Source organism: Phytophthora parasitica (genome assembly GCF_000247585.1).
Source record: "Phytophthora parasitica INRA-310 unplaced genomic scaffold supercont2.41, whole genome shotgun sequence".
Classification (NCBI taxonomy): Eukaryota; Oomycota; class Peronosporomycetes; order Peronosporales; family Peronosporaceae; genus Phytophthora; species Phytophthora nicotianae.
The window spans coordinates 411,742-435,958 of NW_008649027.1; the positions used below are offsets into that span (position 1 = coordinate 411,742).

At 50.3% G+C, this 24,217-nt stretch overlaps 11 protein-coding genes across 15 annotated transcripts; 4 read left to right on the forward strand and 7 right to left on the reverse strand.

Annotated features, from left to right (window-relative positions):
• Window positions 1–292: 292 nt before the first annotated feature.
• PPTG_23540 (hypothetical protein) lies at window positions 293–933 on the forward strand (the record flags this gene model as incomplete). Its single annotated transcript, XM_008911361.1, has 3 exons — window positions 293–295; window positions 367–515; window positions 762–933. 3 exons carry the CDS (start codon window positions 293–295, stop codon window positions 931–933), a joined length of 324 nt encoding a protein of 107 aa, XP_008909609.1.
• Window positions 934–4,020: 3,087 nt separating this feature from the next.
• On the reverse strand, window positions 4,021–6,362 carry PPTG_14804 (hypothetical protein; the record flags this gene model as incomplete). The annotated part of the gene is made up of 6 exons (XM_008911362.1): window positions 4,021–4,548; window positions 4,624–4,860; window positions 4,961–5,616; window positions 5,831–5,860; window positions 5,902–6,031; window positions 6,093–6,362. The coding sequence occupies 6 exons, from the start codon at window positions 6,360–6,362 to the stop codon at window positions 4,021–4,023; spliced, it is 1,851 nt and encodes a 616-aa protein (XP_008909610.1).
• A 184-nt stretch (window positions 6,363–6,546) lies between these two features.
• On the forward strand, window positions 6,547–8,555 carry PPTG_14805 (hypothetical protein). Its single transcript, XM_008911363.1, has one exon. It carries the CDS (start codon window positions 6,706–6,708, stop codon window positions 8,416–8,418), a length of 1,713 nt encoding a protein of 570 aa, XP_008909611.1. The 5' UTR covers window positions 6,547–6,705; the 3' UTR covers window positions 8,419–8,555.
• PPTG_14806 lies at window positions 8,468–10,307 on the reverse strand. Of its 2 annotated transcripts, XM_008911364.1 has the most exons (5): window positions 9,513–10,307; window positions 9,309–9,448; window positions 9,052–9,244; window positions 8,907–8,984; window positions 8,468–8,842 (listed from the first exon to the last, which is right to left on the reverse strand). In XM_008911364.1, the coding sequence occupies exons 1-5, from the start codon at window positions 10,245–10,247 to the stop codon at window positions 8,591–8,593; spliced, it is 1,398 nt and encodes a 465-aa protein (XP_008909612.1). In that variant the 5' UTR covers window positions 10,248–10,307; the 3' UTR covers window positions 8,468–8,590. The 2 variants fall into 2 exon arrangements, with proteins under 2 accessions (XP_008909612.1, XP_008909613.1); XM_008911365.1 differs by having other exon boundaries at window positions 8,468–8,984.
• A 123-nt stretch (window positions 10,308–10,430) lies between these two features.
• Window positions 10,431–13,786, reverse strand: PPTG_14807 (hypothetical protein). Its single transcript, XM_008911366.1, has one exon. The coding sequence runs from the start codon at window positions 13,351–13,353 to the stop codon at window positions 10,696–10,698; it is 2,658 nt and encodes an 885-aa protein (XP_008909614.1). The 5' UTR covers window positions 13,354–13,786; the 3' UTR covers window positions 10,431–10,695.
• A 371-nt stretch (window positions 13,787–14,157) lies between these two features.
• Window positions 14,158–15,551, forward strand: PPTG_14808 (the record flags this gene model as incomplete). 2 transcript variants are annotated; one of them, XM_008911367.1, is made up of 4 exons in its annotated part: window positions 14,158–14,270; window positions 14,352–14,727; window positions 14,825–15,219; window positions 15,319–15,551. In XM_008911367.1, 3 exons carry the CDS (start codon window positions 14,158–14,160, stop codon window positions 15,161–15,163), a joined length of 828 nt encoding a protein of 275 aa, XP_008909615.1. In that variant the 3' UTR covers window positions 15,164–15,219; window positions 15,319–15,551. The 2 variants fall into 2 exon arrangements, with proteins under 2 accessions (XP_008909615.1, XP_008909616.1); XM_008911368.1 differs by lacking the exons at window positions 14,158–14,270; window positions 15,319–15,551 and having other exon boundaries at window positions 14,320–14,727; window positions 14,825–15,269.
• On the reverse strand, window positions 14,735–16,917 carry PPTG_14809 (hypothetical protein). Its single transcript, XM_008911369.1, has 3 exons — window positions 15,891–16,917; window positions 15,546–15,817; window positions 14,735–15,474 (listed from the first exon to the last, which is right to left on the reverse strand). The coding sequence occupies exons 1-3, from the start codon at window positions 16,854–16,856 to the stop codon at window positions 15,285–15,287; spliced, it is 1,428 nt and encodes a 475-aa protein (XP_008909617.1). The 5' UTR covers window positions 16,857–16,917; the 3' UTR covers window positions 14,735–15,284.
• Window positions 16,918–16,950: 33 nt separating this feature from the next.
• Window positions 16,951–19,712, reverse strand: PPTG_14810 (hypothetical protein). The gene has a single exon (XM_008911370.1). It carries the CDS (start codon window positions 19,583–19,585, stop codon window positions 17,093–17,095), a length of 2,493 nt encoding a protein of 830 aa, XP_008909618.1. The 5' UTR covers window positions 19,586–19,712; the 3' UTR covers window positions 16,951–17,092.
• PPTG_14811 (HAD phosphatase, family IIIA) lies at window positions 19,570–20,964 on the forward strand. 3 transcript variants are annotated; one of them, XM_008911371.1, is made up of 4 exons: window positions 19,570–19,918; window positions 20,034–20,299; window positions 20,376–20,487; window positions 20,559–20,964. In XM_008911371.1, the coding sequence occupies exons 1-4, from the start codon at window positions 19,801–19,803 to the stop codon at window positions 20,723–20,725; spliced, it is 663 nt and encodes a 220-aa protein (XP_008909619.1). In that variant the 5' UTR covers window positions 19,570–19,800; the 3' UTR covers window positions 20,726–20,964. The 3 variants fall into 3 exon arrangements, with proteins under 3 accessions (XP_008909619.1, XP_008909620.1, XP_008909621.1); XM_008911372.1 differs by having other exon boundaries at window positions 19,570–20,299; XM_008911373.1 differs by having other exon boundaries at window positions 20,376–20,964.
• Window positions 20,849–21,286, reverse strand: PPTG_14812 (hypothetical protein; the record flags this gene model as incomplete). Its single annotated transcript, XM_008911374.1, has 1 exon — window positions 20,849–21,286. One exon carries the CDS (start codon window positions 21,284–21,286, stop codon window positions 20,849–20,851), a length of 438 nt encoding a protein of 145 aa, XP_008909622.1.
• A 211-nt stretch (window positions 21,287–21,497) lies between these two features.
• PPTG_14813 (hypothetical protein) lies at window positions 21,498–23,654 on the reverse strand. The gene has a single exon (XM_008911375.1). The coding sequence runs from the start codon at window positions 23,231–23,233 to the stop codon at window positions 21,686–21,688; it is 1,548 nt and encodes a 515-aa protein (XP_008909623.1). The 5' UTR covers window positions 23,234–23,654; the 3' UTR covers window positions 21,498–21,685.
• Window positions 23,655–24,217: the final 563 nt, after the last annotated feature.

Below are 24,217 nucleotides of genomic sequence, written 5' to 3' on the forward strand. Positions count from 1 at the left end.
AGGGACACGTGAACGGTCGTTCACTTAGAGTTTGTATACTCTAGAGGAAATAAACTTCCTCTGCACAAGGTGCTGTGTGACCCCGTCACAGCGAGAGTTTATTTTCTCCTCGGCGCCTGCAAATTTACAAGTAGAGCTTCATAAGGCAGGGAAAGCAAAACGATCCCAAGCATTGACCAAGGTTCGACAATGCGCCCTTCGATACGAGGATAGCAAAAAGCTGAAACCCCCTCAGCTAACAGAAATCGGTATCCTTCTCAGAGCACCTTACTCTTTCGATTCTGCTGGCAAGATGGTACGACCTAAAGGTGTACTGTGTTAATTATCGATGTTTTCTCACCGTCATTTTGAATGTGCCATTTACAGGTAGATGCCATGATGTTAGCAGCGGTCAAGGATCTCCCTGTCAATTCAATTGTTGCTAAGCCATCCAGCGAGGAAGTGGCCGTTCCTGAAGTGCTAATCCCAACGAAAGTTTGCAGCTCAGCGATTGTCAATGGGATGGCATCGGCACGGTGACTGCGGATCATTTGCAAAGTATGATTTTGTTGGATGAGGCAAGATCAGCACTTCATGCTATTGAAGCAACGTTACGATGGATTGATGACCTGAACTATCAAGTGCTAGGATAGAAACCGCCCTTCAAAGATTGCGTCTGGTTCACAAAGGTTTGTTCATATCGATGCACAGCCAAAGAGGGGAGCCAAAGCAACATCCGCTGTAGTATTTCTCGAGTATTGCTCATGCCCAGTGTGAATCAGCTCGTGTCCGGCGCAAAACAACATTGTCGTCCGGTACAATTTTGCGACCGTCCGGTACAACTTTGTGAGTGTTCGGTGCAACTTTGTGAGTGTCCGGTACAACTTTGTGAGTGTCCGGTACAACTTTGTGAGAGTCCGGTGCAACTTTGTGAGCGTCCGGTGCAATTTGTGAGAGTCTGGTGCAAATTTGTGGACAAGAGTTCATGTCCGGTACAATTTTAAACTGGCGTCAGCTCATTTTGCTGGAGAAATACTACTGGATAATAGTGCTGTCTGGCGCTGCTTATGCTGGTATTTGAGTTTGGAAACAATACTTATTCTGACGATATATCTTGGATTTTATGTATGTAACAGGATCAATTTAGGAACTCTGTCAAGAGCATGGTGTTATCTTCCTACTCTGGTGGAGGCGAGGTCATTACGGGGGCCAAATTGCTACGATTTCGTTCCACGCAATGGCTGGATACAACCTGCATGATGGCAGCACTACTTTTTCTTGCTAAAAGATACGCTAAGTTTGGTGTTGGAGTCGTGGGACCTGGATGGTACAACTATATGGGAGTGGGGGAACAAATCAAAGATGCGGGGTCAAACGGAGCTTTCAACAAGCTAAACAATCGCGTCGTTGGAGTTGTTAATCTTCGGGGAAGTTATCACTGGTTGGCCTATCACATTTCGGTTGGATCTTCGGGTAAAATCGTTTGCCACCTATTTGACCCTAGTCAAAACTGCGATCGCTACAAAACTCTAAAAGTACCAGATCGAGACAGTGATTGTTCCAACATATCAAGCACGCTTTGAAAACGCGGATGTGGAGTTTATTCGGTGGCATCATTGCAAGCAACAGGACGGGCATTCTTGCGGTGTCTGGAGTCTATTTTTCCTCGAATCCATGCTCTCGTCCCACGAATGGTGTGACGAATGTTACACCATGGAGCAGTTTTATCGTTTGAGACTACTTCATCACTGTTCCCGACCACTAGACTTTGATGATACATGCTAATACATGCTACGTAGTACACAATTGCATTTACCGTTGCTCTTTCAGTTTACAATGTGCGACGAACACATAGAAAGGTGTAGTGGTCAAACAAGAAATGACGATTGTCCGGCAGCATTGCATTTTGCACAACTTACTCACACCTCAGACGAAACAACATTAACATTGTAAACGGTAAGTCAATCAATTTGTACACTTCTGCAAGAAGTGCACCAAACTAATGGACTATTTAATTTTTGTGACCATCAAAAATACATATGACCTTTTGGATTGTTCTGGAATTCCATAAGATCGTTTATTAGCTACCATAGACCTGCATACATCATCAACTTCCGTCCGGTGCAGTTACAGTACAGTCGTGCACCTCCAATTCGGCAGGGCGGACCATATTAACAGTGCCAGGGCATAAGTACACAACGTAAAGCATAAAACAAACGCAAATCCAGTGCACTGATATTTATTTTGTTAATTCAGTAGAAAATTTACGTTTAGTTTTGAGACGATGCCTGTGTGGCACCAACAATTTCTAATAGTCTTTGCAGATATGTTGTTCCAGCCTTCAGATAATCACTTCATGGCGGAGTAAACGTCGACCGGTGTGTAAGGAACACCCTTGTAGAACAGGTCCAGCTCAGCAGCTTGCTTCTTGTTCTGGTACTCATTCTTCAGGCACTTAATGATGACCTGGTCCATGGGCTGGAGTACGGCAGTTGTATTGGGCGGGAGCTTGCGAATAGCAACATTGGATAGCTCAATAGGAGCGTCGTTGTGCGACGAAGCATTGTCAACAAGTAGTAGTACTTGTCGTTCTTCCAGCTGCATACGTTCATTTAGCGACAAGAGCCAATCACAGTACTTATCCGTATTCATCCACGCCTTCGCCGTATTAGTGTAGGTCGCTCCAATTTCGGCTAGAAGGTTGCGATTTTTTACGGGTCGCGGCACTTTAGACCGCCCAATGAAGTGCAGCGGAAGCTGCTCCGTGCCATGGGCGTTGGTGGCAACGCACACGGTGATCCGGTGCTTGCTCTGCTTCTTGTTCACGGTTAGTGATCCTCGCGGTTCCCGGCGGTAGAAGAATGCGGTCTCATCTATATTGAAGACGTCCCGGGGGTGGTATTCTGAAACGAGGGCTCGAAGTTCTTTAAGCCCCTCTTCTACAGCTGCGTTATCCACCGAGGCCCTCTCCCATGTCGTAGCGAAAACCACAGCCCTGTGCGCTGCTGGAAGCGGTACAGCCACCTCGACCAGGTGGATTGCCTCCGGGCAGCTTTACCCCTTCACGCCGTGCAATCATGAGTACCGTAGAGCCCTGAATAGTTGCGTTTCCGTGCCAAGACTTGAATTCGTCGATCTTCTGCATAATCTTGACGTCAGACGCGCGAATCGCTGGCGCGCAACAGCGCTTCCGGTCGCGATGGGCGTCCGACAAGGCGGCAACGTCCGCCGACCGCTTGAGAATACTCTGGGCGGTAGTGCGCTTTACTGCTTGGGGGGGCCTTAAAACGCTCCGTTGCCCAACGAGCAAGTTCTGAGTGAGAGAGCGCAGGATCTGACTTGTACTTCTCGCTCAAAGACTGCTTTTGTGCTAGAGTTAGCGACATGTAGAAGGAAGGGCGATATCCCATTGTTTTTGGTGGTAAAAAATAAAGTGTTTATTTGTATGAAGACGTTCGCTCCAAAATTCAAAATCAGATCGATGCGGCGTGTCATTCCTCCCCAAGGAGGGGAAAACCGTTGAGGTTAATTGCCAGGGTGCTGATGGGCATTGGTAATTGCGCATCCGATTCGCGTAATCATAAAATCTGGCAGGGTATCGACTGATACCGGTGCCGAATTGGAGGTGCACGACTGTATCACCAGCCGATTTTACGCGGTCAATTCAGTGCTGAAACTGATTGTGGCGAACGTGCGAACATTGAATTGATTGTGGCGAACCCCTGCATTGTTTTAGGGCACTCGTTATTTAGACAGACTGGGTAACAAGCGACAGTGCATTTTTACCTAATTATAACCAACTGGAGTGCCCGAATATGCCAGACTAGCAAAGAGCCGGACATGTCATCACTCGTTGTGTCCCCGAAAGTATACGTATAACCGGAAGTTTCTGGTGAGCTCTTAGCGTTTAACTCACATGACACGAGGCTAGCGCTTCGAGAAGCGCACTCACGTGGCATAATGTAGTGAACAAGACACATAGATAGAAAACGTAGCGACATGCAACCATTTAATGATCAAAAACACTGGCAACTTGTTGTGTTAAATGCACATGCCAAGGTATCGATAGCGAAGGTACTGAAGCTCCTTTCTACTCAGTAGACTGAGAGTATTGGCGCCAGCAAAAACCTCAAAAGCTAACAGCATATACATGCCACAATTGTAGCTGTCGACCTGCACTCCAAGCTCACTAAGATACAGTCGAACTCGGTACTTTCTTGGAGCAAAATCTGGCAGCATTGTCACCAACTTGTCAGCGAGGGGTCGAACTTTTGATCCATAGCTTGAATTCATCGGATCGTAGATTAACACGTCCTTGCATGTCAGGTCTATCATGATTGAACACCAGTGGTTCTTGCCGCAAATTACTGGAATTAAAATCTTCTCACCCGTCGCCCCAAGTAGCACACTCTTCATTGTATCCACCGGCAAGAAGCCATTCATAACGTTCCCTGCGATGGAGGTATCAATACCAATCGTATCGACCCTTTCCGCGAATAGCTTCAACATTAGCGTATTAACGGTGCCGTCGCCCAGTGTTGACTTGCCCACAAGTTCCAGCGCTTCTGCCTACGTTAAATTCGACATATACGTGTTAATAAGTCCACTGTAGCAATGAGTCCGAGTAGTCTGATTTTACTGTACCTGCACCGACAGAAGTGGGATCGCCTTCAGTTTAGGTATCATATCAGGATCTGATTCAGCGCGAAAGGCTTGGGGCATCGGTAGCGTGAAATCAATCGTTTCAATCCAGCTAATAGCTTTCTCCACATACTGTATGCTCTTCATTGCTCTGTGCCACTTTTTCATCACACCCAAAGTCTCTGTGGCATACGTGCCAATGCCAATTAGTTCCACCGCAATGTCTTGCTCGGCTAGATTCTGGTCAGATGAATCTCTGTGCTTTTTTTTGAAGTGTCGAAACTTTGGCGTTGCACCTCTCAATGAGGTCTTTTGGGAAAATTCGCGTGATGGATCGCACAGGGGTGATGTTTTTCGCGGGAGGTAGGCTTAACTTGTTGTGGGCAACTGGGGCTCTGGGTTTTTTGCTGAACTCAAAAAGCTTGAAGCGCGATAGAATCGCGGCGGATTCTTTGTATGTGGGCTCGCCTTCTACAGCATCTTGTACGTTTGCTAGACTCAGATTAGCCGCATACAAATTTGAGTCGTCTTGGACCGTCTGGACATTTTTGCGGCGAGCTTCTTTCTTGGATCTTGCTGCTTGCTTGGGACGCCCGCGAGATCTAGGTGGGCTCGCAACCTCAAATACATCGTTTGCCTGTGGTAGTGTTGCCAGTGCAATTTGGGGCTCAAATCCAGATTGGGTGCCCGACTCGCCAGACTGGGTTCCCGACTCACCAGATTGGGTGCCCGACTCGCCAGACTGGGTTCCCGATTCGCCAGATTGGCTTACAGGCTCGACAGATTGGCTGCCCGTCCCGACGGATAGGCTGTTCGAATCCACTGGCGCATTCTCGCTGACTACATCCGCTCCCGCTCCGTGAGGTTGATCTCGTTCCAGCTGCGTGGGAGGCAGTGTCAATTCTGACTGCTGTTCCTCTGGTGGTAAATAAGAGGAAGAGATGTTATATTCTCCGTTCTTGAATCGACGTGCAACGTACTTCAGGTAAGCCATCGCTGTGAGTGTTTTTTGTTAATCTCTTGAACGCACAAATTAATCTGTAAGCGAAATACAAGACAAAAAATGTAAATATATCAGCAACCGTGGAAAACTGTAACTATCTAATGAGCCCGATCTTGCCCGATTGAGTTTGGCATGACCCGATTGAGTGTGGCTAAACCAGAACCAACCCGACTTGTGCACACCAAGAGTGCAAAAGTTACAACATACCTGGGCAGAGCATCCCGAGGCCCGAGTCTCCTGTCGAGGACGTTTACTTGTGGCTTGTGATTGATACTTACCATAATGCGTACAAACGTAGGTTTTTGCGTAATTCTCCCACTCGGCGGAGTGCTTGGACGCTGAAGAGCCTTGGGCATCTATCCTGCCATTGCGCACGGCGACAGAGGTGTTGGTCCGCACCCGGAAGATCTGGTAAGCAGAGGATGTGACCTTAAGTATTATCTAATAAAGTAAGATCTTGATAACGTACTTGAAACAACTGGGCTTGGTACTTCGCTAGGTAAATTTCGAACTCTTCCCACGAGCGAAACTGCGTCTCTCCCGGCGGCGGGGCGATGACGCAAATTTGACCGGACTCCTCGCTTGCGCTACTTGTGGTCCCTGTCATCTCCACACGAGGCGGGCTTGGCGACGGCTGCCACTCACTTGATGAGCCGTCGGATGCGTTGCTGTCGTTGTCGACGTCGATGTCGTCCGCCGACAGGGGGCGCTTTTGAGCGTTGCGCAGCCGCGGCGGCATCTTGCTTCCTCAGGAGCCACGCGTTTTCTGGAGGGGGAGAGGATTTTTGTGGTTGACGGGTATACGGCCTGTATACGCTTTACCCAGTACGGATATGGTAGAATATAGCAAATCGGAAGATAATGAAGGATTTGCTGGGAGTGGAGTGCTCCCAGTCTGTCAAAATACTCACTTCCTTGTTTTAGTTCTCTTTCCTGTACATTGCCAGTTTTTTGTGTTGCAATCATTCCTCTTCAAGAATTCTGCTTGGCCAATCAACGATGCGTTACCATCGAGCTTCCATGAAAATGATGCTGAAGCTCTCTCACCAGCCGAACACAACTCGATAGCCTGATTTCTAAACATGTACCTGCGCTCAGACCCGCTGAATGAGACGCTGCCTTTAACGCATGGACTGCGCTCCCGCCAGACGCAGCCAGTCGCGGGGCGATCGCGACGCCTATTGTCGCCCGCTGCGCGGCGCTTCATCCGCTATGGCGTTGCCTGCCTCCTGTTCCTGGCCGTGGGGGACCTCATGGTGACGCTGCAACGCTCACTGCAGACGGAGAACCTCATTCGCACAGGCCAGCACAGAGTTGAGCCCACAGTCATGGAAGATTCGGCCGACGCTGAGGCACCCGATCTGACCACCGTGTCATTCCCAGGCTCCGCGGACGAGATCCTGACGCTCCCTGGAAAGCCCAACGAATACACGGCTCGACTCTTCTCGGGCTACTTACCACTGAACAACGGCGGTCACGCTTTCTACTTCCTTGCCGAGTCTCAGAGCTCCACGGCCCAAACGGATCCCGTACTGCTTTGGCTCAACGGTGGGCCGGGGTCCAGCTCCCTCATGGGCTGCTTCTCAGAGAACGGACCGCTGCTAGTCAACGAGGACGGGAAGACGCTTAGAGTGAACAAGTTCGCGTGGAACCTGAAGGCAAACCTACTGTGCATCGAGTCACCCGTAGGGGTTGGCTTCAGCTACAATTCCAGTGGAGTGTACGAAGCAGACGATCGCTCTCAGGCTCAAGATCTGTACGACGGGCTTCAGAAATTCTTCGGCAAATTCCCTTGGCTTAGAGATAATGACTTTGTCGTCTCTGGTGAGAGCTATGGAGGAATTTATGTGCCGACCACGGCACTTGCCATTCTGAACGGTAATGCGGCGACATCGGATCAGTCGCAGCATATCAACCTGAAGAAGTTCGTGGTTGGAAACGGCGTGAACGAGTACTTGGGACTCTCGACAGTTATGTTCGCATATTACCATGGCTTGTTGAGCACAGAATTGTACAAGAAATTCCGAGCTAGCTGTCCTGATCTCCACGAGTTCGAAAAAGGCCCTCTCGTCGCGCCGGGCTTCAGCCCTGCTAGCCCAGAATGCACTTCGGCCACTATGGACATCTACACAACCTTGGTCTATGATCGCATCAATATGTACGACGTGTACGGGTCGTGTGCCGGATCACCCAAGGAAGATATTCAGCGTCTCGTGAAGGAGCTTCTGACACCATCGACTCCTGGGAAGCTGCCACATCCGATTGGAAACACGTTGGACATGTGCTTGGATAATAAGCGTCTGGACTCGTACTTTAACCTCGCTGAAGTCCGTGACGCGATGCACGCAAATCCGACGCTGGCGCATTGGAGTGCTAGCGCACTCACCAGTACTGCCATGGATATGCTTAGCACAATTCTAGGAGTCGATCATCCGATGCTGCAACACCCGCAGCTGCTTAAGTACACACCTTCACTTCACAGCGAAGTGACCCCCTTATGGCGTCAGCTTCTTGAAAAAGGAGTGAACGGTGTCATCTATCACGGTGACTCTGACTTGGTCTGCAATGCTTTGGGTGGGCTATGGGCGGTGGAGTCATTGCGTCTCCCCCGCCTGGCACCACGCGCTGCCTGGACTTACATGGACGGAAACTCGAAACAAACCGGAGGCTTTGTGGAGACTTTCAGGGGGATCTCGTATGTGACTGTAAAGGGGGCGGGTCATCTTGTGCCACTGTCGCAACCCGAGGAGGCCAAGCAAATGCTTGATTTGTTTGTCCTCAACGACTTAAAGTAGGTGCGGGTTAGTGCCAACCATGTTCAAAAGAAACAAAACCCACATAATTTTGGTGTCTGGAAGAAAAACACAACCGTTTGATTTTGATTTTTTGGTTGCCATTTTACTCGCATTTTTGTGTGGATATTTGCCTAAGCTTATCTTATCACGCACTTGAAGAAATATGGGGTTCTCAAATAATGTCGCCACCAAAAATGAACCGCAAGATTCGAAGGTAAGTCGGCTTGAAATAACGCGCCGGGGTTGACATGATGAGGGACATGGAAAGGCAGAATAGCACGACCTCACTGTGTTTCACGTAACGCACAAGACCGCGGCGTTTTAAAACTTGCCACACGATGTCAAGTGCGCGTGGGAAGCAATACAACATCAGCTCAAAGCGGCGCTTGGTATGCTCGAAGAAGAGAGCTCCACCCGTTGCGATCTGATAAATACACCGGCGTTAGAAAAGCTGGATCGGAGCACGGAAAAGGAAGTATTTAACGTACTCCAGCAACCAGTGATGTTGCAGCGAAGTCTCGGTGGAAAGCATTGCGAGCCGTGCAAACGACAAGTTTTACCACCGTCTGAATAATGGTTAGTACAGTTAGCAACTTTCACGCTAATTGCCAGTTAGCCATACAGCACACGAACCTGGTACGATGTGAGAAATGCCGAAGAGCAAAGGGCTGCATAGGAGATCCGCGCAGTTGTAGACACCGGAGCTCCCTGCAGCTGCTGGAAGCGAAAGAACATCGCCGGGAGGAAGTGTACAGGAAGGTAGATTTGCATTGACCTTCCCAGGCCGTTAATCCATTCCTTGATGGCGTGCGTCACACACGACTCCCTGATCACACAAAAGGTAAGAGCACGTCGCTTTACACAATACTTTTTCCGCAACATCAGCGTACATGTGGTAGTGTGGTTGGCACAAGCGGAACGGAAGCGGGTTTCCGTGCGTATCAAGTTGACCACGCATACGCTGACGAATGGTGTATTCCAGCCCGTGGTGGTTCACGGCACCAATTCGACAAATCCAATGGTAATAACCCTGGACAAAAATTATCCATGAGAAAAAGGAGTCAACTTACGTAGCCCCCATTATGATAGCATACCTTTGGTAACAGACTCGGGTCCACAACAAATGCATACATGATAGCAGCATTGCTCAAGGCAAAGAGCATTTCCGACGAGTATCGCCACGTCGGTAAGACTCCAATCGACATCAAATGGCGACACACCACATCCAACATTCGCACAAAGATATATAGCGAGATGGTGTTGCGCCTTGAAGGCGAATCTAACAGCAACGCTGAGCCGGAGACTGCCCCAGCGATAGCCAAATTGATGGCATCTCTTTCGCCACCTCGAGCTGCTCGTGTCACGAGTTCCGTAACTCGAAAGATGCCCACCAAACTCCCGAAGAAAACACCAAAGCGGAGCGTATCCCCTTTCAACAGCAGTCTGGCTGCATCAGCATAGCCGTATTCTAGACTGCTCCATTTCCTCGAGGCCAATAACACAGCAGTGAAGGCTTTGGCTCCATAGGCTAGCAAAAAAGCTCTGGCCGCCGCCTGACACGCCGCCTCCAGATCTTTCTTGACGCTAATCCAGTTCATCACCATCTTTTCCACCTCCTGGCGTCTAGCGGCTGCATGTCGCTTAGTCTCGTGGGTCGATTCGTCCTTCGCATCAGGCCGTCGTCTGCCACTGTCGCCTCCAGGACGCAGCAGTGGTGGCTGCCTCTGCGACTTCTGCGTCTCGTTATGCAGTTCGAGTGCCGCGGCCGTAAGCTCTGGTGGCTCACGGCGCCGCTCCGTCGTAAAGAAGGCCGAGTAGATGCGCTCCATCGCCGCGTTGGGCTGACCCGGACTGCGTCGACTGGTGACGAGCTTGAAGCTGGGGAAGGTACGAAACCTAAAAATACCGGTATTATACTGATATTTCCGATATTGTTGAAGCAACAAGTGGGTCCACTGGAGGACATCTTCGGTGCAAATCTCGATGGAGAAAAGATCTTCGACGAAGCCAATGGAGACTGTGACGTTACCATGGTAACCATGGATCATCTATTGTTATGGATATCGCGGACTTGATCGAACCACGTTTACCCACTACGTATATTTCTCCGCTAACTTCGACGGTCATAAATTCCTCACTTCCGGATCCTACACGTGAAGCATCGCAGCGCATCCATCTCTTTGCTATGAGAGGGTTTCTTGTCATGAGAATTCTTCCTAAAGTACTACAGTATTCATTTTCCAATTGCTAAGAGACGTCAACAACAGCCATCCCGGACTACATCAGCCGCGGGTTCCGGCCAAATGGAATACCACCGCCCCCACTCATCAACCCCTTTGACGTCGATGTACTGAGATTCGCGTTGTATCGACTTCGATTGGTATTCTCATTCTCACTTGGCGCAAACCTATCCAAAGGTAGCGCATGTAGCTTGCATAGCACACACGGAGCGTCCTGACAACTTATCTGGTGCAAGCGGCACCAGTCGCTATCCGCCACAGCAAACTTATCGCAAAAATCGTGACGACATTTTCGAGCCATGACGTGGTTCGCACAGCCACTGTAATTTCGCTCAGCGCTGTACATGCAACCTTCGAATGCGCATTGCTGCCGAAACGCGTGAAACTCGCAGAACTGTTGGTAACCCACAAGGTTTTCGCATCCTGGCTGCCAGCAGAACGTGGCTTTGGAGTGTGCTAAGCACAATAGAGTACCACCGCAAGCGATTTGTGAGCAACTTGGAAACTGGCAGTTTATGGTGGGCTGAGAATATTCTGTCTGCGGCACTCCAGGCATATAGTTACTCAACGGCCCACTCGATGAAGCTTCTGTCTGCAACTTGCCAGTAGGAACAACCTCTTGCAGACGATAGTGACGCTTGCAAAGGTTTCGCTTCTGAGCCTGCTTGCCGCACCCATCAACTCTGCAGTAATATTTCCTCGTCTTACCAGACGCCGAGGGACTCGCTTGTTTTGCTTCGGCCGCTGCAGCAGCGACTGCTGCCGCTTCTGCCAACTCCTGTTCACGTTGCAATTGTTGCGCCTGAGAATCCAATTTCAGATTGTCCACAGATAACGACCCTGTTCTAAACGCTCGAAGATGCGCTGAACACAATCCACCGCGGACAGAATCTTGGCCGCAATTGCTCACGCGACACAATAAAACCTTTCCATCGGGTTGACTGACACCAACACTCGTAGGATTAAGCGGATATCCAGAAGGGCTGGAATTTATCGACACCACAAGCGGCGAGAAAAGTCGTTGACACGCTTCGCAATAATCGCGGTCATAACTTTCTCGATCGCACATAGGATTCGAGCACTTCGTGTGGCTAATGTTTGTCGTCGATGTCATGTCCGCTGAAAACGGGACACTGCTGGTTTGTGGTTTGTCGTTCAAAACGAATACGCCGGGTTTTGCTTCACTATCAACGTCATCCGAAAAGATGCTACTATTCTCCCCGGACGAGAACGGCTCTCCATAGCGGCTTTGATTCTGAGTCAAACTCTGGATTTCTTTGGTATGTTCCACACACAATCCAGCAGAGTACGACAGATTTCCACAGCCTGGCTTACTGCAGCGAGCCCCCTCAATAACTCGATCATCGCTCGCGTCTCGGTTCCGTGCTCTTGGTTTACCTGAGTCATCTCTGCGTTTTGATGTCGAAGTCGACGTTGAATCATCCTTTTGCAAATGGTGTTTTTCATAGTAGTGCGTCGTGCACAGTCGATCTCGCTGTGAGTTTTTCGAGCAATTCTCGTGTGTGCATCGACGTATATCTTTCTGCATCCTGGCTAGAATTTCCTCGTAACTTTCAGTGGTTCCAGGTCGATCTGCCAGCTCCTGAGCTTGTTTTATGATTAGATTTCCGTGGGTTCGGCACAAGTGATGTCGTTGAGAATGCTTGTTACAGTCAGGATAGCTACACATAGTGTACGCACTGTTGAGGCGGCGCTTATTGATGTGCGGTGGCAAGCGTCCAGTAGCCATCAACAATTTCTCATGGCCACGGCAGTAACCGCGGCCTTGGTCGTTCTTAAAGCACCCCGACATTTTGCATACAGGCACATTCTGCGGGCGCGCCTTCAAGATCTCCTGCAGCGCCTCTTTACCTTGCTCCATATGTGTTGCGCACATTGCAGCTCTCTCCATTGCCTTGTCCCGACAACCAGGAAAGCCACAGGGAGCAACAATCACGTGTCGGTTGCAGAATTTGCCGTACGATTGAGACACTCGAGCTCGATTCGGGCAGTCGGGAAACTGGCACCTCTCGCTCCTGTCTTTGGCGAGTGTTTCAGTCCGCAGATCGAGTTCGTTAGACTCGCTGAATTGGGTGTATGCGGCATCTACTTGAGCTTCGGTGTCAGCATCAGACGAAGGTCGAGTGGATCCTGTTGACTTCCTGTTCGTCGCCAAACGAGACTGTTTCGATTCTGTGGGCGTAGCTGGTGGCCTCGAATGCGCCGAAGCCGCTGCTATGGGTGGGTTCCACGCCCTTGAGTCCCCCGTTGAAGCTCCACCTGATCCTACCACACCGTCATGGAAAGAGTTCACGTCGAAACTGGTCACGCTCATCTCGGACACTGCGTCGGACGGTGTTCTGCCGGACGTCGCAGTTTCATTGCCGCCTTGGGCGGTGTCGGGGTCTAGAATGCCTCCAAACTCCCCCAAGTCCATGCTGCTGCCGTGGCGTCTCTGTTTCGAATAGCTCGGCGCGTCAATGCCCTGCCAGTAGCGTCCTTGTTGTGGCAGCTGATGCGTCGGCTGCTGGTAGCTTCGCATGGAGGGCTCCATCGGGAGCGGATACTGCGGAAAGCTTGTCGTTTCCGGCTGTGAATGTGGTGGCTGGTGGTAGGGATCTCCTGGCTGGGGCGGGAATGGCATCATTAGCGAGCGTCGCGGCATCCCGCCGCTTCCGCCGGGGTTCTGCTGCATCTTGTAGCTATTGGCAGACGTCGAGCTGCGAACAAGCACGTTGCACGGATACGAGGAGTCTGAGACTGGACAAGAACGACCGAGTGGGGTTCGAGGCGGCGAGTGGCGCGTATGGGTGGAGACTGTGGATGGCTGGGCTCAATTGTTTATCTTGCGTTGGGTATTGTCTGCGTTCTTCTCGCCCGGGTCGCCGGCAATTGGACAAAATCCACGCGTTCGTGGTTTCAACCTGCGTTCGATGTTTCAACCTGCTGTAAAGAAGCCGCACGTTACCGAGGAAGTGAATTGACGGCCAAAATTCACACACTCGCCGAATAGCGCCGATAACTGCTTGCGTTTAGTGCGATTCAACCTCGATTAACATACTCGGAGATAGATTGAGTAGACTTTTTCCATTGCTGATACATTTGCCACCCGGACACGAAAAAAAAATCGAAGCCTCTGGGGATTGGGCCAGAAGGAGTATGATCGGTGACTGTCTCCAGTGACCTCCACGTCTCTTGTGCAGGTCAGGGAACAATCCAGAGCCTCGGAATGCCCATGTCAACCGTGTTACCTACATCCTTCCAAGATGCAGGTGGCTGTACGAAGCGCGATATATCGACATTGGTCGACTCAGATTAGCGCATTTTACGCCCAGCAGTTTTGTCTTCAGTAAACAGCATATGGTGGCTGCCGCCACATAAAGCGCGCGAAGAAAGCGGAGCATAAAACGGTTATGTGTGTCAAGTGCGAACCGATAAACTTCAACTACGGCAATTGTTCACAACTCAATCCGAGCGCTAATCTAAGCGGCTCCAGGCCATGAAAGAGGAACGTGAATCAAGTATGGAGCGCGGAGAGAAGGTATTTGCAGCGGACCGATCACTACAGGAAGAACCAACCGCAAACCTTTATCATCACCAATCTTCTTCTAAGTACGATCCATTTTCTCCAGTAAACCGGTTTCTACTAATAATAGTGACAGGTGTCACTATTCCCATTGATGTTGGCCACAGATTCGCAATGCTAATGCTGCGAACGTCGCGCCGCGCAGTGCGTCTCGTGGAGGCTCGTTTTGGCAACACGGCGGGCCTCCAAAGGCTCTCATTCGACTTCAGCAGTCGTCGCAATGCTGAATTCAATGGACCGCTTGGGATTCGCCACTTCAGCTCATCCCAGTCTGATGATGAGGCGCATAAGGCACGGGGGGAGGAAGCAGATAAGCTCACACAGGACAAAGAGTCTCTAGTTGGAGATCAAGTGTACCAGGCGCCCATGTCGCGCGCTGTGCGTCTGATGAAGGCTGTGTCGGTCACCAGCTGCACCCTCACGTCTATCGGCATGCCCGTGCTCTGTGTACTCAGTGAGCAGGACACGTCCACTGTCGGCAAGGTGAGGAGTTTATACGAAATGGATATTAGACAATATCTGTTAAGTGCTAGAGTACTGATGCCGCTTATGTTATTGTTGATGGCATGATCCTATCTAGTGGGCAATGTGCGGCACCATCATGTTGTTCGGTTTTGGCTCGACCTCGCTCTTCCACTACCTGTTCAAGCCGTACGTGATGCGGATGTGGCTGACGGATGCTTCCCAAGCTCCCACTGCGGATACGAACGATGACGCGACTGTGACGGTGGAGACCGTGACGTTGTTCGCGCAGCTGGAGCAACACTCGTTTCGACTGTCTGAGGTGTCGCCACCTACCCAAGCGATGCACCCGATGATCTCGTTCCAAGCTCGTGGCCGTCACTACTTCATCCACCCCGAGGCTTTTGATGACCAAAACCTGCTGAACAAGCTGATCGGATCAGGAAAGCGCAAGTAATTTACGTGCGCGTACTTGTTAGCGCAACGTAATGGCCCACTAGAATATACTACTTGGTACGTAATACTGTGCAGACGTGCCAATTTTACTCAATGCTTCACTCTGCTTATCTCTGGACGTTTTACCATCCACGTTTCTCAACATCTTCAATGTAGTCGTAGCTGTTCAACGCATCTTCACTGTCCACCCGGGTGTCATTTTGTAGCACGCATGGTGGATCGGCTTCTGATGCTGCCACAGCCGCTCCGTCTTCACTTTCGTCCTCCTTGTCTGAAAGATCAGGCACGGACTCCATTTCCTCGGAAATTTCGCTTTTGAAGCAGAACGTATTCGTGTGAGTATCAGCCACAACAACAAAAAGCAGCACACACAATATTTTTACCTGGCAATTTCTTCTTCCTCCTCGAAGTCACTGCTGCCGTATCCATCATCATCTTCCTCCTTCGTACCCTTGCTGGCTTCCGCTTCATCTTCTTTGCCATCTCCATCACTCTCTTCCACTTGAGCAAGCCCACCACTGCTCACGAAGCTATCTTGCTCTTGCAACTCTATTTGCAACGATGCTTTCAGTTGCTGAAGTGTCCCTGTATCATCCTCAGCCTCCATGGCTTGCAGCGCAGCATCCAGCTTTCTTAAACGCTCTGCCTCCTCCTCCTAAAGCAGGCAACAATGAAAGTTAGATTTCTAGTACGGGAAGAATCAGAGCGATATCAATGAGTGGACTTACGGCATCAAAGTCATCATCTGCATCCCCAGAGAAAGCAATATTTGGCGAAGCAACCAACGGTGGTAAAGCTGGCAGTCTTGCCGGTGCCGGAGGTGGCGCTTGCAACGACATTGCGTTGTCGTCATCACTTTCGCCATTTTCCTTTTCGTGGCTACTTTCCAGAACTTTATTGTTGTCTTCATCTTCCTTATCCAGTCGCCTCGAGTTGAAAATGGTGGATTGTTTGTTGCCCACATAACTTTCTTCTTGGCTTCTCTCATCTTCATAGTTTGTACAGTTTGACTCTTCCAGTTCTGATCCACTAGGGACCTCTTCCGCCATACTCTCTTCGATTTCTGCACTGCTTTCAGCATCTATATTCTTGGCTTCATCCTTGATTGCTGCTTTTGAAGTTTCGATCGCTTTTAAAGGCGGTTGCTGAACAACCTCCACATGTTGCTTCCAAGGTTGTGCTTTTGACTCCGGCGCATTGGGTGGTTGACGTACTTCGTCTTCATCTTCTGCATCGAAGTCATTACGCTGCGTAGTTGTCGGTGTTCTAGCAGGCATCGCACTCTGGTCTGCATTTCCCACCGTGGACTCGATGAGCTGGAAAAGTGTCGGCTTATTCGAGGAACTTGAGCTTGTCAGTCCAAGCTTCTTAGCCAGCAAAGAGCTATCTGTCGGTTCATCTTTTGCGTTGGTCTCTGCAAGCAGCACCCGTAACGCATGCTCCCAATGGAAAAACCGCATACAGTCGACAATCAGAGACAACGCAGTTGTTCTGATCTCCATTGGGAAGTCGCTCAATTTTGGAGCTTCGTTTGTTTTCACGAACCCTTCGCGTTCATGCATAACCTCAAAGACCGCGGCACGAAGTTCTGCCCTCAACTTGGCTAGCACACCTTGACTTGTCAACACCTGAGTCACTTGTTCCTTCAACGCCAGTTCCTCCGCTGTGGGCGCCGGCTGCAACGCTGGCAACATTGTTTTTATGATGTTTGTTGCAAATTGTTGCAACTACTCGATGCAAACGGTCACAGACTGGCGACCGTTTTTCCACAAGTCAAGAGTGCACGTTGCGAGTGTTTGTCACCCATAAGTTGGATACACATTTCGTTTTTTGTTTTGCTAAAGTTATCTTTTCCCATTAAATGCGTGTGCAAAATTTGCACACGCAATCTTCTGTTTTAAACATCACCTAAACTTTGTCCGAGTGTGAGTTACGATTTCGTTGCAATGAGAGCGTCGCCATCGGCGCAAATATCATCGTAGAGCCGCTCGAATCCTTGTGGCGTGAAAGGAGTGAAACCAGCAGCATACGTCCATAGACACGTACAGAGCTCGTCAACTTCGTGAGATGACGCATCCCGCTGGAGATCTTCGGTCTTGTCCTGGTGCTGCGTAACAATTCGATCGATCGCTTCACCAATTGTACTCACATACTTGAACACCTTCTCAACAACAGTCTCGTCCTTTTGGTTGCGAGACCACTCGGCCATAATTTTCATCTTTTTAAGCACTTGACGGATCTCGCGCAGCTTTTTGTTGGGTTTCCACTTCTCGTAGCATTCGTCGGTTGAGAGAAGCGGCAACGGCGTAACATCAGCCATGGAATTTGCCACCACCGCGGGAGTCTTATTGGTCTTCGTCTCACTACGGTCACTTCGTTGCTGCTCTTTCTTTCGTTTTTCTTTCTTGCTTGAGCTTTCAATGCTGTTGTTGCGGTGCTTCTTACGGGATGATGTCTGGTTTTCATCTTCCACTGATGACGATCGCCTCTTGTGTCGTGACGACGTCGACTGAGCTGGAGATGCACCTCCAATTTCGCCTTCTTCCGGTTCGTTGTCAACCACACTGACTTGCGCTGGGGATCTCATCGGCGGGGTTCTTTGTTGTCGTCCCGAATCCACTCCCTGGCCATTTGAAGGTCCTGTACCGTTGCTAGATCCAATATGACGTCGGCCCATAACATCTTCACCATTCTGTTGCCGAGCTGCGAATCGTTCAGCGGCACGGGCCATTCTACCCCCTCCTGTAACCGAGTTAGCGGGAATGCATGCTGTCACACCAGGAATGGCCCCACTGTGAATGATAGCACTGAACTGTGCACCTAACGATTGGTTCGAGTTTGCACCCGCCGAACTAAGAGAGCTCGCTTGCTGTACAATGCGCGGGTCGCCAGCATCAAGATCAGGAGCTGGCAATCGCTTCAGCAGGTTCTCCGCACGTTTCTTTAGACGCTCTCCCTTTAAAGCGCGTTGCTTCTGGAAATGAAGTAAATCGTCGTTGAGAATATCTTCCCAACCTCCAAAGCCGTGCACGTAGACGCCGAGAAGTAATGCGGCATCTTTGCATTGCGTCCAATCATGCTCCTTTTCAGCCCATGTCCAGCTAGGTAAATCTCGAGTGTTGACACCCAGAACAGACAGATCGCTCTGTTTCGCCACTAATACATACGCACCTTGAGCATTCGCTTGTGCGTTACCCGAAGTGCATCCGGCGGTACGCAACGCGCGTTGGACAGCGACACGAAGTTTCAGGTTTTCGTAAAGACGCTCGATAATCTGTGACGATCTTGCTTCAACTTCGGCAATCTTTATGTTGTCATGCGGCGGTCGTGCCTCAACCGCCTGCTTGGCTTTCTGAGCAACTTCATTAGCAAGACTATCGAGGCGGTCAATGGAAATCTTGGTGGTCGTTTGAAGGTTCGAGCGTTCAATAAAGTTGGGCATCTTGTACTCGTCTGCGAAATTGGCAGCTGTCGGATATAGACCCACATCGGTCAGGTCTCCATAACGAAGCATGGCACGCAACATCGCGCGCACCACCTTGCCATCTACTGCTGGTGCCGAGGATCTGCTAACGCTGCTACTGTACCCTTCGCCTCCAGCGTCACCTCCATGCTCGCTGCTACTGCTGTTTCCTGTCGTCATGCCTGCCGAACTTGTGGCTGTCATGGGTTTCGTTTTGTTCGTCATCACTGACACAGGCGGCGCCGTTTTGCTTCCAGCAGTCGAGTTGGGCGTCTTTTTCGCCTTAGCATTTGTTGTTTTTCGTCCATTGAGTTTCATGGCCAATCTGTCATGTGCCGACTGTGCTTTCCGCTTACCGGTTACTGGCAGTCGTCCTGCCGTCCCAAATGTACCCAGCGGGCCACCTACAGTCATCGGTGCTCCACTATTGACCACCGCTTCAGCTTCCGGAGACCGCACAGGTGAGCCTCTAGGAGGAGGAGGACTAGACTTCGCTGCTGGCGTGCCCAGAGGTTTCTTCCTCTTGTCCCTTAGATCTCTCTGGATTTCCTCAATGGTGCGTCGGTCTCGTCTACGCGTGCCCAGGGGCATCATCATCGCCCCTGGTTCCGCAGCTTTAAATCTGGCCGCTGCACGAGTCGAATTGACATTCAGCGTCTCAGTATTAGCTGCCAGTCCGTGAGGACGCGGGGCAGATAGTGCCGGTCCCGACGAATTGCTGGCGTAGCCGTGGCTCGTGCGGTTGCTTATGCCTCCAGGTGGAGTGGCGTGTGTGCTGGTCGAGTTGGCGTCGGTGCCGGCATTCTCAGCCTCGGGTTCATCTTCCGACTCAGAATCAGACGATGAAGAGGAGGAGGAGGAGCCTGAGCTGGAGGAGGACGAGTCGTCGTCGGAGCTCGAGTTATCAGCCTTGTCCTCCTCTTGGTCCTGGATGTGCGTTTCTTGCGGGTTCTCAGCCATTATAAGGAGTTAACGACTGATAAAGATGGAGGTGGCAGCGCGAGACGGAGGGTGAAGATATCCACGCGGTGGACTAACAAAAGAGGCGCTGCGAGCGACAGCGACACCAACGTGCTTAATGTCAGCGAAAATATTTGTGAGCTCGTCACTGGCTACAGAAACGGTTTTGGATGACGATTGGTTAAAAGTAGTGTAGTGGTTTTTGATTGATTGAAATGTGCACCAAATTGTTTTCTAGCGGCATGAAAGGCCTCAATCTCGGTGGCGTCGTGGAGTTCTGCCGCGTGCTGACGCGTCAACCACAGCTTTTGCTGCCGCAGCTCTCCGTGAAAGGTAAGCTCCACCATCTCTTCCTATTGTGTGCGCAGAATCGCTGCTGAATAAGCAAGTATGCATTTTGTAAAAAATTGTTGCGATTGTGTGTATTCCTGCTCTTTATGCTATTCAGATGTTACGGAGGTGCCCTTCCAGACTCTTCGAGACCGCGGATTCCGCGGCGTCATTTTTGACAAGGATAATACGTTGACCGTACCGCACAAACTGGAGATCGCTCCTCATTTGGCGCCGTCATTGGAAGAATGCCGTCGGGTTTTCGGAGACTCAGGCGTCGTGATTTTCTCCAACTCGGCTGGTTCAACGGACGACAAGGATGGAGTCGAAGCCAAGAAAATCGAAGAGGAGTTACAAGTTGCGGTGCTTCGTCACAATCAAAAGGTGTTGGTGACGAATTTTGTGCTGGATTGTTGGGTTGAGGCTGACATTTAATTTATTATTTTTTTTGCCATGAAAGAAACCAGGAGGAATTACATTCGTAAAGAAGCACTTCGGTGAAGTGGATCCACAAACACTTGTGGTGATTGGCGATCGGTACTCGACGGATGTGCTATTTGGCAACCTCAATGGTGAGATGTTTTAGAATGAACCACAAATAATTGATGAGGTTGTGACTCCTTTGTATCCTGATACCGTGCAGGTTTGCTTACGATCCGAACAGAGCAATTCACTCCTGAGAGTGAAAATGTGGTGAACCGGCAGCTGCAACGCATCGAAAAGGCGGCTGTGCGAATGCTGGTACGCGCTGGAGTGAAGCCACCAACACATCCGCTGTGGAAAATTATCGAGAACAAGGACGACGAGTAAATAGTATACACGGAACGATCGTCCTTGCGGTTCTTTTAGAGATATGCTAGTTCTATAGCAGATGAATTGTACAAGGCATCACAGCTGCAGATGATTAAACGATTATGGGCTTACCACGTAGTGCTACACTGTGGTGAATGTGTCTATTGTCGTAGGTTCCTGCTCACGAACACCAATTTCAAGCTCCTGAAGCTTACGCTGCTCTTCCTCTAATAGCTGCTCGAGGCGAAGCTGACGTTGCTGGCTCCTTTCAAGCCGCCGCTGCTGCTTTTCTTCCTCTTGACGCACTTGAGCATCGATGATCCATTGATACTTGGACTGATTGAGTCCTAGAAAATTCGCTAGCACCTCACCCGCGAAGTCCATGCCGTCGAACGTTTTGGCGCCAGACCAGCAGATCCAGTCCCATGCAATCCGAGGCACTTCGGAGTAAATGGAGAAAGTTTGAGAATCGCCATCGTACTCAAATGCGTTGTTTTCTTGGTCGTTGTTGTGCATCACCTGTTTTTCAGACTCTAGGTTGATCTCATTCTTGGTTCGAGCTCTCTCGTTCACCGTCATGCTGTTACGCTTGCTTCTTTCAGTTTGTGAGTTCTTCGTTACTGTGGGTTTTGAATTTCAGTTTGTGAGCTTCATTACGGTGGATATTGACTCCAGGGTTTGAAACCAACGAGAATAACGGACAAGAACTTGTCGGTACTCGTCTTGACCTAAAACCGTTCAGGAATTTTACTAGCTGGTTTTATGGTGAATGAGCTTTGCACAAAGCGTCGAGGTAAACGATTCAGAAAGCACTTTCATTGATTATGACGTTTCTACTCACTGCTTAGACTATTAGACTTCGCAAGCTCAGGTCACGCCACGACACACGTTCGAAATGGATGAGGTTGGTCCATAATAAATAGCTGTAGAGCTTTCAGAAAAAAAAAGAGGACGAAAGACTGCCACCTTGCTGACGCTTCACATGATAGTGCACATTTCCCCGTTGCGTTCGCTATATGTCGATCCGCTGCTGGCACTACTGTTCGAGTCTGGAGAACACACAAATTCGTTGAGATTCTTCATCGCCACTGCCACATTGCTCATGAAGTATGGTCGCCAGATTTTGCGGTACATGAACTTGGCTGAAAAGGGCAACATACCCTGAATACTGCGCTGTTCACTTTCACCTCCCCAAATCTTGCTGCGCTCAACGATCCACGGCACCACGACACGTTTGGCCCGGATAGCGCGGAATACACGAGGCATAATGTGGCTTCGAAATGCTCGTTCCGTGAATGCAGCGCTCATAGCTGAATGTAGCGTTGTCTCCTCCATATTCAACGCTGAGTGAAGGGTACGATTCAGTTGTCTGATCTCGGTCTGCAGTACTTGAAGCCGCAGCAGCCATGATGACGCACTGCACGCTCCACTGACACACAACGCACGCTCAAGCTGCTGAATTTGCGCCAGCATTTGCTTGATATCCTGGTACACATCCAGAATTTGCTGCTTGGTCGACACTGGCAAGTTGAGCATCGGCAACAACACGGCTGCCTTGACCTCATGCTGGCACAGCAAATACTCGACGAAATAAGTCTTGAACCAGAGGAAGAACTCTGCCACGTGGGCTTCCAGTGCCAATGTGTGTGAAGCTTCAGGTTTAGACTGACTCTGAGACTGCTCCAAGAATCTGTCCATGACGAAGAGCGCGTGACGAATGGGCTCGTGGATTCCCAAGAGGAACTTGGCGCTCCAACTCCAGTCCCGCTGTTCAGAGAACACGGCACTAAAAATGACGCTGCCATTGTGTGACGACGGAGGAGGAACTGGTAAGTTCTTAAAGTTGAGTTCCTTTCTACCCGACTTGTCACTGCCAATGCCACGTCCATTGACGTGCTTTTTGACGTTCGGGAAAACTATCTCGGGCGTTTTGGCTCGCTTCAGCTCGCCTGGTCGATGTCGGGTCACCAGTGAGGACGCTAAGCTGCTGAGATCATCGTCGCTGTCTTCGCAGCTGAGTTCTGTGATTCTATCTGCTCGACTGCAGATGGGAGACATGATTTCCTCCGGCTCGGTATCAGCAGTGGAAGGACCTTTATCACTTCCTGTACTAGTGCCAGACGACTTGTCCGAGCCAGATTCTAATCCTAACGCGAGGCTGCGATCGTCCCAAATATTGACGAGTCTCACCTTCTTGGAATCCTCACCGTAGTCGGCGCGGAAGTCCGACATGGTCGTAACCACGTGCGCCACTTGTGCAATGTCGACGAGAGGTCCCGTTGCCACTCGCTTCTTGAACTTACGCGACGCTGCTGAAGCCGGGGAGCGGCCGGATTTGGTGGAGCGTGCGCGACGCCGTAGCGCTGCGTCTTCATCCTCGGTTGGACCCCAAATGTTGCGGTAGAACTCGCAGGGTAACGCCATTTTGTGCTTGACCTTCGCTCTGTCGTGTAGCGCCACACTCTGGTACGAGCTGGTCGCGCTTTCGCCGCGTTTGTTGTGGTAAAACGAGATGGAAAGTGGCATCGCAACTCCGTCGCGTACTGGGAGTGGATTTGCTTCGTTCTCTGGAATTCTCTGTTGGTGGTTGGAGTGTTTCAATTTGGTGGGGGATCGCACTTTAGAGCACGCCTCTTTGGCGCTAAGTGGCGCTTGGAGGGCCAATTGCCGAGTGAGGAGGTGACGAAACGGAGAACTTGGGATTGTACCAGCGAAAACACTTCGAGTTGCCGAAGTCTTCGCCGGTGAGAGACGGAGCAGCTCGAGCTGCTTGCAGTTGGCGACGAGGCTCAGTTTCGTTGGCGTGCTCGTAGCTCCTTCGCACTACGCGTTGCTCCTGACACTTTCCAGCAAGCAAGCGAGTGACGAAACTTCTTTTGGTTGATTGCCAGCGGGGGGAAACGAAATGCCCGCTCTGCAACAAGGGGCGATTCCTATTGGGTCAAGAGTAAGTTGGAGAATGGAACCAGCACGAAGGCAGCGGGGCAGAGGAGTATTATATAGCCAGCACAAGCTGCTTCGTCCACAGCAATAGTCTAAGACTATCGACCACTAAAGTTCGAGTTGAGTTTACCCTTTGCACTGTTCAGCTGGGTTCTAGTGTAACATCTCGACGCCAGAAAAATTAGCGACAAATTGCCGTCAAGGGTGCCGCTAAACTGAAAAAAATGCCATGCAAATCACATCGGCCTGCCAAACGGTAGAGGCAAAAACAGTTGACCCTCTCTCCCGGTCAGCTCAGCTCGACACTACCAGGTACAGGGGTCCAACCCCGGGGTTCACCGCGCCTACAGCGTATTACACCACCATGGCGGCGCCGGCAACATGGCTCAAGTCCATCGCGACGCAATAGTTCAACGTCGAATTTCTCGTTGAGCCAATCAGGTGTCCGGAAACCTTAGAACCTGGATAAGAGTTCGTTTTTCGGCGTTATATTCGACGGCGATCTTGGAGCAGAGCCCATCTCAAAAACCTATAAAAAGCAACTGATTTCGGCAACATTGCCGATAT

Bases quoted from the DNA above. Each gene is read 5' to 3' on its own strand.
- PPTG_14805 (XM_008911363.1), top strand. From the start codon at position 6,706: ATGTACCTGCGCTCAGACCCGCTGAATGAGACGCTGCCTTTAACGCAT.
- PPTG_14806 (XM_008911364.1), bottom strand. From the start codon at position 10,247: ATGGAGCGCATCTACTCGGCCTTCTTTACGACGGAGCGGCGCCGTGAG. The intron at 9,245-9,308 runs GTACGCTGATGT...TTGTGTGATCAG, and splicing joins TGCCAACCACACTACCACAT to GGAGTCGTGTGTGACGCACG. The intron at 8,843-8,906 runs GTACGTTAAATA...TGTATTTATCAG, and splicing joins CAACATCACTGGTTGCTGGA to ATCGCAACGGGTGGAGCTCT.
- PPTG_14807 (XM_008911366.1), bottom strand. From the start codon at position 13,353: ATGCAGCAGAACCCCGGCGGAAGCGGCGGGATGCCGCGACGCTCGCTA.
- PPTG_14809 (XM_008911369.1), bottom strand. From the start codon at position 16,856: ATGTTGCCAGCGTTGCAGCCGGCGCCCACAGCGGAGGAACTGGCGTTG. The intron at 15,818-15,890 runs GTAAGTCCACTC...TGCCTGCTTTAG, and splicing joins CAGATGATGACTTTGATGCC to GAGGAGGAGGCAGAGCGTTT. The intron at 15,475-15,545 runs GTAAAAATATTG...CTGCTTCAAAAG, and splicing joins GAGGAAGAAGAAATTGCCAG to CGAAATTTCCGAGGAAATGG.
- PPTG_14810 (XM_008911370.1), bottom strand. From the start codon at position 19,585: ATGGCTGAGAACCCGCAAGAAACGCACATCCAGGACCAAGAGGAGGAC.
- PPTG_14811 (XM_008911371.1), top strand. From the start codon at position 19,801: ATGTGCACCAAATTGTTTTCTAGCGGCATGAAAGGCCTCAATCTCGGT. The intron at 20,300-20,375 runs GTGTTGGTGACG...TTGCCATGAAAG, and splicing joins TGCTTCGTCACAATCAAAAG to AAACCAGGAGGAATTACATT. The intron at 20,488-20,558 runs GTGAGATGTTTT...GATACCGTGCAG, and splicing joins GCTATTTGGCAACCTCAATG to GTTTGCTTACGATCCGAACA.
- PPTG_14813 (XM_008911375.1), bottom strand. From the start codon at position 23,233: ATGCCACTTTCCATCTCGTTTTACCACAACAAACGCGGCGAAAGCGCG.